Source organism: Labrus mixtus, chromosome 1, assembly GCF_963584025.1.
Source record: "Labrus mixtus chromosome 1, fLabMix1.1, whole genome shotgun sequence".
NCBI lineage: Eukaryota > Metazoa > Chordata > Actinopteri > Labriformes > Labridae > Labrus > Labrus mixtus.
This window is the reverse complement of record NC_083612.1, coordinates 26281637-26290888: the sequence shown is the minus strand read 5'-3', so window position 1 is coordinate 26290888 and position 9252 is coordinate 26281637. Positions and strand designations below refer to the sequence as shown.

The 9252-nt window shown below is 44.5% G+C and overlaps 1 protein-coding gene across 1 annotated transcript; it reads right to left on the bottom strand.

Annotated features, from left to right (window-relative positions):
• Positions 1-511: 511 nt before the first annotated feature.
• On the bottom strand, positions 512-8883 carry dld (deltaD). Its single transcript, XM_061040087.1, has 12 exons — positions 8403-8883; positions 7916-8221; positions 7148-7208; positions 6054-6311; positions 4493-4553; positions 4273-4403; positions 3996-4165; positions 3696-3912; positions 3425-3598; positions 2613-3339; positions 2237-2492; positions 512-2126 (listed from the first exon to the last, which is right to left on the bottom strand). The coding sequence occupies exons 1-12, from the start codon at positions 8454-8456 to the stop codon at positions 2121-2123; spliced, it is 2421 nt and encodes an 806-aa protein (XP_060896070.1). The 5' UTR covers positions 8457-8883; the 3' UTR covers positions 512-2120.
• Positions 8884-9252: the final 369 nt, after the last annotated feature.

The following is a 9252-nucleotide window of genomic DNA, read 5'->3' as shown; positions in this document are numbered from 1 at the left end:
ACACACACACACACACACACACACACACACTTACACACACACACAAATACTCACACACAAAGAGATGGATCGGGCCTCAGAGGAGGCCAGCTAAGCGGTCTATGATTATGGGGTGTGTCTTTGTCTCATTTAGTGGTTCCACAAGGAGACAGTCTTCTGCTGCGTCAGACGGACACACACACACATGCACGCACACACACACACACACACACACACACTCACTCACACACACACACACACACACAAGCAAATACCAAAACATCATTACTTAGCTTCAACAAATCCCTCCGCTTGAATTTGACTGATTTACCCTTAAGGCAACTGCAAACTTAAAAATGTCTGTGTATGGGAGCAGTTTTTTGCTAATGTTTTACATCTTTTGTGACGATTCCAAACTCCCACTGAACATAGGTGGACGATTAGTTTTGTCCACTTTGAAGTTTGTCTCAATATTTTAAATTATTTAACAGTTATAAGTCACCTCCATAAAAAATATAACAGAAGATGTTAATTATTTCATTCCTCTTTTATTTTGGAAAAATATTGCGCTGTTTTCCAGTAATAAAAATGACAGGCTCTGTACGTAAGACTTTTCTCTTAAATACAACACAGTTCACAGGGGTCTCAAGTGCCTAACACATACATGCATACATACATATACATACATACATACATTATGTTCCAATAAAAACAATCCAACATAAATTATAACAGGTTTAACAAAAACATCACAACAGAGTGTAACACAAATAATTACATAATTTAATTAAAAGAATACATCTTTCTTTAGATAACAAATAAAATAAAAATAAATGATCCTAACAAACAATGGGCAGGGTGATGGTGTCTTTCAATTGGCTAATAGTGGAAGACTTGGAGTGATAGGTATGGGAGTTGGCAGTGAATACATGATGACACCACACACAGGCATCAACTCTTCTGTACACACACACTCATACACACATAAACACACACATCTCCATAGTGCAATGAGGTCTTGGCAGTTAAGACTAGTCCTTAATAGCTCTGCCTCCTTGGAAACACAACAGCATCATCAGAGCTAAGGAAGATTTTTTAACTCTTTAAGGTATTTTGTTTAAAAAAAGATGGTCACAAATTCTTCATTTTTTTCTGATTTATTCTCAAGTCTCTTGTCTCTTTATTTGTTCTCTCATTTTGACTGCTGTGTTTCTAATATGTTCTGCCCAAAACATTACCCCGTGTATCACAACCTTCAGGTCAGGGTCAGGGGCCAGTATGGCCCAACAGGATCCATGTTGGATCGATCTGCAGTCACTACCGGAGTCCTCAGTTCTTTGTAACCTGCTGAGAACCAGCTCAGCCAACACTGTCACTGTCAATGCTGCAGAGCCAAAGATGTACAGCTTTTCAGTAGTTCAACTGTTTGCCACTGTATTTGTCTTTTGACTCGAAAGCTCAAATTAAGACTGATTTAATGAATACATTTATTACTGCAGCATCTATAGTACTATTGATGTTACAGTACTTATTCTGTCACTTGTAGTTCATCTTTTACTCTGCAGCACTGTACAGAACATGAACTGTCCTCTATCTACGATAGCTTTTACCTGCATTGTAAAACCACAACACATAACAGTACTACAACAGTACTTCAAAAGTTCTCAGTACACCAAAGGTACTACACTGTTCATTCAATCAGTACTCCAAGGTACTACAATATCATCGGTCAACATCCAAATCAAGAGAGAAGAGTTCATCCTGGTATGAGCAGAATATTCCTCAATTATGCAACCGTCCTCTAGCAGCCACCTTTGGACCTCAGTATTCATTCAGCACTGTCTTTTGGTACTTCATCTGTAGTAGAGTCAGCAAAAGACCATGATCCATTGAGGGTCACAAATGTCCAGTATTCACCCATAGTACTACTATAGTACTAAGTCCTTGCCAAGTGGGAATTGAATCTGCACTGGCTCAGTAGCATCTTGGCTCGAGTCCTCTGGTAAATCCCAGGGAACAGCAGCAAACAGCAGGAGTAAAACCTCCTGGAGACAAGCTGAGCTCTACTGCTCAGGGCTGGTTTTTGCGGACCGCCATCAACCAGAGGAATCTGGTCTGATCTGGTCTGGTCTAGACTTGTATCATACCTGTAATACAGAGAAAAAAGAATCGTCATTTTTTGTAATGAACGCTGTGAGGAAGTTATGATTTATCTTTATATTTTCCAATGCAGAAACTTTTGTCCTGCTGTTCTCACCTCTGTTGCAATGATACATTCATCTTTTTGGTCTGACATGACGTAGACGGACTGGTATTTGGTGTCTGTCGTACAATGGTGCCTGCTGTCATTGGGACTGTGGTAGTCAACATCACTTGTTGGCTGGTATTTTATGTCACTGGTGGATGTGTATTTAAGATCACTTGCTGCGTGATTGTTCAAGTCACTGGATGACTGATATTTTGCTTGACTGCAGCTCGGTGACTCTTCTGTTTGTTTCTTTTCTGATGCGTCACTGTGGGATCAAGAAGAACAAAGAGGATAAGAACTGCTGTCTATCACAAAAACATTACAAGGTAGCTAAGTTTAAGGTATGCAGGATATAAAATGAGCATTGTTTTTGACAGCTGCTTACCTGTTATGTCTTTTCCTGTATCCTTCCTCTGAGTCAGAGTCAACCAGGATCTCACATTTAACCTCCGGCTCTTCATGGCCCTCATCTTTACACAGCGACAGCTCCTCAGGCCGCAGCTCATGGACCAGGTTGTACTCCACACTAGGATAGCGAGTCTTAAAGCCGTTCTTCTCTGGCCCGTTAAGTCCACTGATGCCACTAAGACCACCCAATGACCCCGCAAGATCTGAATGGTATTCTACCTTCTTGTTGGTGTTTTTAATAGATGTTGTCATCAGTGAACCAAGTTCCTTGTCGCTGCGGAGACAGTTGTTAGTGGTAGTCATGTTGTTCATTGTCTCATGGCTGTCGCTATGGACACTGTCACTGTGGTGACTGTGCCGCTCCTGCAGTTTGACCCGAATGTAGACCACCAGGACAGAGCAGCCTATCAGGATCACAAGAACAAGGAAAACCCCAGCGCACACAGCGGTCCAGGGGAAATCACTGTTGCCATCATCATCCTCTTCACCAATTTCCCCATCAAGGGAATATCTCCGATCTGGTCCGTCAACCACCGGCTGACCTAAGGGAACCTCAGGTAAGAGGAACTGACAGTTGTGACCGCCGTAACCAGGCACACAGGCACACACATAGCGACCGCCACGCTCATGGCAGGTGGCTCCATTGTGACAGGGGCTATGATGGCAGCGAGAGACAGGGGAACTGCAATTTTCACCTGTGTATCCTGCAGAAGAAGCAGAGATTAAGGGTCTAGAACATCTGATGTAAACTTCATAAAACCAAGCCAAATTGATTGAGTGCTGCCATACCTGGGGGGCAGGTACAAGTGTATCCATTTACTCCTTCCTGACACGTCCCACCGTTCTGACAAGGGAAGGTCAGACAGTACCCAGAGATGCTGACACTATCCTCACAGTTAGGACCCAAAAATCCCTCAGGACACTGGCAGAGGAAGGAGTTCACCAGATCCACGCATTCTGCACCTGTAGAACAAAGATGATGGATTAGTCTCCAGTCTTTTATTGTAGGTTTGGATAATTGCAGGTGTAGATACACTTGTAAACACAGAGCACAACATACCATTCAAACATGGGTTAGAAGAGCAGTGGTCAATTTTCTTCTCACAGTTGAAGCCAGCATATCCCATTGGACACTGACAAAAGTATCCTCCCTCAGGGTTGTCAGCGCAACGCCCCCCATTGAAGCAAGGCCCATCTGCACAGGTATTGGCACTTAACTCACAAAAGTTGCCATAGAAACCAGGTGGGCAGGTGCACTTATAGCCATTATCATTGTCCTGTATTGAAAAAAAAGTAGTTACACTCAGATTGTGTGACTATACTTGTTTTTATCGACACGTAAGTGTTGATTGATACTTACAGTGCAGCTGCCTCCATTACGACATGGGTTTCCAGAGCACTCGTTGACCTGGAGCTCACAGCTGGCTCCTGTGTACCCAGGCAGACAAGAGCACGTGTAACTGCCCTGGCCAGTGTTGGTACAGGTGGCTCCATTAAGACAGGGCTTATGGTGTGTACAGTAGTTCAGATCTGGGGACATCAACAGGGAACAACATTTAGAAACACTACACTTTAAATATGAAACGACGGGGGCTGATTTTGTCCACAAGTAGCAATTCATCTCTCAGTGAACTCACCCTGGTTGCAGAAGAGCCCACCCCATCCCTCCTGGCAGTTACATTGCCAGGGCTGCTGGCAGGTGCCATGGAGGCAGCCCGGGTAACGTATACAGTCGTCACAATAACGTCCACTGAAGCCCACACGACACCTATGAACACAACATTCATTAAACACTATTCATAACAGAAACACAGAAACAATGACCTGAACATGACTTTTAATCGTTTCATAACTTACTTGCACTCTCCAGGTTTTTCACAGAAGCCATGCTCTTCATCACAGCCAGGAAGACAGATCGCTGCAGGGAGCAAATAATGACAGGTCAAACATTTGAAATCTAGGGCTGGAAACATGTGTTTGCCCTCCATCAGTCTCCCATTCACAGAGGACCTTTTCAAACTGCTGTCTGATTGTCTGGTCGGCGCCCGGACATTCTTATCTGTTTGCCTGGCTTTCAGTCTGTCTGGTTGGCTGTCTGTCTTACCAAGTTCTTTACCTGCTGTCTTTCCACACTCTTTTTTTTTATTATCCCTGCCAAGTCTAAACCAGAAAGATGCTTGTGGCTCCTATTTGATGGTTAGAGACATTCGGGCCAAAACTCAGCTGTCAAAAGTTAGAAAATTTATTTTGAGAGTAATCCGGGTCATCAGGTCATTCCTGACCACTGGCTGAAAATTTGACCCTTCAATTCCACAAAAGTTACTGAAAATGTCACCTTAAAAGCATTGACAGCCCAAAGGGAGTCAACTAAAAGGGGAACCAGCCAACAAACCCTCTCTTTTACATGGTTGATCTCAAACAAAAAAGCATCCCACACAAAGCCTCCTTTCTCCCCTTGACTGTGGGTCAGAAGTCTCTTTTCTCACCCTTGGCCCCTCTCCTCCTCTCCCCCTTCTCCCCGACCACTTCTGATCTCCCCACCTTCTTCCGATCCTTCTCTCCTTTTTTATTACCCTATGCCCTCTTTTCTCTTCCTCCTCTCTCCTTCTTCTCCTCTCTTCCACATTTTCCTTTTCCCTCCTCCGCTCCTCCCGTCTCTCTTTCTCCTCACTACCCTCCTCCTCCTCCCCCTAGGGCCAGCTGGTCTGTGTGGAGCTAACCACCAGACAGCTGCTCCATTGTCTCCTCTCACCAAGCAGCTGCCCCCTCCGCAACAATACACAACCCCGCTTGGCCAATCACCGACCTGGGCCACAACAATACAGGACCCCCACTTGGCCAATCAGGGTAGAGGTTCGGGGGCGAGGAGGCCCCAGTGGTCTAATGGAAGGCACGCGGCGTGTGAATTACTGAGGAGCCACTGCGGCTCATCAGAATGAAAGCCTCTGGTGCTATTGGATAACTAACTGACGCCTGTTGCACACGGGCTCCGCATTAGGAGGTGAAAAACAGCCACCAAATAAAGACAGGAAAGTGATAAACTATGAAAATTAATTCATAAACTTTTCAAAATGCCCTTGCCTTTTCTAAGTGAGATAGCCCCCTTTTACTGTTTCCACAATATTTTTTGATCTGAAAGTGATCCCTCTCTAAGTTTTCAGAAATGTACAGCCTTATCACTGTTACTCAATTATTGAAGTAGTATTTTGGTATGAGATTCTATGTAAACGTCAGCACCTACTTCTAATGACTGTAGTGATCCTAGTTTATCTATCCAACAAGCAAATGTGGTTCATCTAAATAATGACTTGTGCAATACCACCAAAATTAATGTCTTATAATGATCCTTATGGCCTATATGTCTGTTGCAAAACACAGCCTGAGTGATAGTGTTAGATGAATAAGCAAACACACTTACGTTCAGTGCAGTAATGTCCCTTCCAGCCAGAGTTGCATATGATCTCCCCACGCTCGCCACAGGTGAAGTGCCCAAAAGCGTCGTCTCTGGGTCGGCAGAAGACAGAGCAGCCATCGCCATAGTAGTGCTCGTCACACAGGAAGCGGTAAGAGTAACGCAGCTCAGTCCTACCGCTCGTTTGCATGTCCTTGGACCACTCTTCTCCTACGGTGAGGTGACGTTGAGTGGTGATTCTGCTGATCAGACGCTCAGGGTTTTCTGCAAAAGTCCATGACTGTTGTTAATGTCAGAGTTTTGATTGAATGCACAAAAACATGTTCCCTTAAGGATGATCTCCATGTTTAGCTACATAAGGGGTGTTATGAGGTATCATAATTGTCAAAAAAAACCTCAATCACATTTGCTTACTTGATTTCAGATCTTTGCTTTTTACGCTGAAGATTTCATATTTGTTTATAAACAAAGAAATCAATGGATTTATAACCAATTTGTTTTGTGGGGAGCGATTTTAATCTTAATAAAGAGGTGAATGCTGATGTGTTAATTAAGTCTCATTTAAAGATTAAAGATTTACATTTTGATCTCTCCTTGTACACAGAAAGCACATGTTGCATCTGGTGTATTTCATTATCTTAAACACAGACACCGACACTCCTGTGCTGTGGTCAGTTAGTCACCATTAGTCCATTCAGTGATAAGAGCAGGGCATAAAGATAACAGCAAATATCCCCACTAAACTGTAGGTGGTCCTTTCCTCTATGTGGAGGTAAATAAAACCCCCAGCTGTTCTCTAGCAGTTTAACACCTAATCAACAAGGTTTGTGACTTATATTTTCTACATGATAATGTGATCTATCAGTATAATGTGATAACATGTGTACAGGACCACACTAATACAAGGATATCTACTTTGAAGGGAATCGTATGAAGCTTAAAAGGAGAAGAATCTTAATCACACATCAAACTTTTTGTTTACCTGTTGAATCTATTGACAGAGCAGTTGGCCTAACTTAATGAAAAACATGTTACTTTGAGGCCGCTAGTCCTCTGGCCTGTGTATGAGTTACACTGCTGCCTCTCTAGCTGTCACCCACCTGTTGTCAGGTCGTCCAGGGAGTCAGTGTGCAGGGCTTCAATGATCAGTGAAAACGTCCCCTGAGGAGAGAAACAGAGAGTCAACAGCTGCTCGGCCTGCAGCCTCCCTCCCTCTGCCCAGCAGCAGAGGGCCATTAGGAGGCCTCCCAATAAACTTCACAGCCTAATCCGCGTGTTGATTAGGGGCCTAATAAGGGCTACTACCTGCTCCCTTTTCACACCCCTGCTACTATCACACTCTAACACCGCCGTAAAACCAAACGAGGCGGAATTTCACGCTGCGCTGCCAATGATGTGCCAACTCAGAGGATGTTAAATTTCCCACCACGGCTGGTCGGAGGAGAGGAACGTTTGGTGAAAACACTGCCACCACCCCCCACCCCCCTCCACATACACACTCCCTCTTCCCCTCCCCGTTTTATCCCACCAAAGAGTAGAGAAACACTACAATAGCCTCTCTCACACACCACTGACAAAGACCCCCACAAACGTGTAGTTTGGGAGCATCTGTTGCGTTTTGCACTCTTCAAAGCTAATGTGTCCCAATGGAATAAGACTGTAATAACTTCACAATCTATCCATAGATTTCTATATTTTGAACATCACAATATTCAACAAAGAAATATGCCCTTAAAAGTAGTTGTAGGTTACATGCATGTGGATTTCAAATCCAACTTTAATCTTGTAGGAAAAGTTAGTTTGAACTCTTTTTGGCTTGTCGGCATTACTAAATAAAATAGGCTACTTATCCTGCACTAAACACTTACCGGCCAGGTGAAGCCAAAGGGGAAGCGGATAGGGTTGGTAAAGCTGTCTGCGTTTGTCTCCGGCACCTGAAAGGAGTTGGAGCCGAGTACGGGCGTAACGGCCCCGCCGTAGGTGCAGGGAGGCTCGGGTGAGACATTGGCCTGGTAGTGCTTCAGACACACCCGAAAGAAAGTTTTGCACTCGCACTGCTGGTTTTGGCCCTGCGGATAAGCGGAGCCCCCGGGACAGCAGTTTGCGTTCCCAGGTACCCCTTTCTTATTGAGAAACTCTTGCAGCTTCAGCTCAAACATTCCGGAGCACAAAACCTGTAACACACACATACATGCACACAATCAGCCGACAGGTGACTTCAGAATGGCTTCGCAAAAAAAAAAAAAAAAATCGCAATACTTTTACGCTTAACGACCAGACACAAAGCGCACAGGCTGCTTTTTTTTTTTTTTTTTTGTTAGATTTAAAATTGTTCTGTGTTGTGATTGGACCTACCTGGCAGGTGAGCAGGGAGAGGCTGACAACAAGAAGCAGACATAAGCGTCCCATTGTGTTGACAACCCTTCAACAAGCAGTGAAAGCTCCACACGTCAGTGCAGCCCAGCTCAAACACTCATGGAGAAAGTTTGAAAAGCGTTCCGTTATGTCACAGTCAAGGTGAACAGCTGAGGCGCACGAGGAAAGGTGAAGATAAACTCTGGAGATAAACTTTCTTTCTGCCTCTCTACTTTCCCATACGAGGCACGACTTACTGATATAAACAAAAAAAGTTTTACAGTGTAAAGTAATCCTCAGAAGAAGGTTCCTCTTGGAGAAGCGTAAATGAAATCCGGGTGGAAAATAAAAGGGTTAGTTCCAATCAGACGTAAAAGCAGCTCGTGATGCTCTTGTTTATTTCCCACCTCATTAATAATGATATTCTGATTCTTGTAGTCTCCGTTGTCTTTCAGTGTCTCTCGGTTCAACAGTGCGTGTGTCTGATGGACTACTGCCCTGCTCAGGGTTTTATACCAGGCCAGCAGGCGAAGGGTAATAAGATGCAAATGAGCCCCTCTGCTCCTCTTCTTTCCCTCCCTCCACCACCACCACAAGTCCGCCCCGGGGCCATCACAAAGACAGAGGAGAGGGGGGGGGTGCATACAACTTTTCCAAACCCGTCCCCTCCTCCCTCCACACACCCCTGCCCTCTTCTCTCAAAGGGACAGACCAAATGGCTACTGAGCTGTTAAATGTGCAACAACCCTCGCTTCCCCTGATGCCTCCCTCCTCCACAACACAACACAGCACACAGGGCCCATTTGCATTCCGACAAATTATTTAACCACCGCATGAAATCCTCAACATA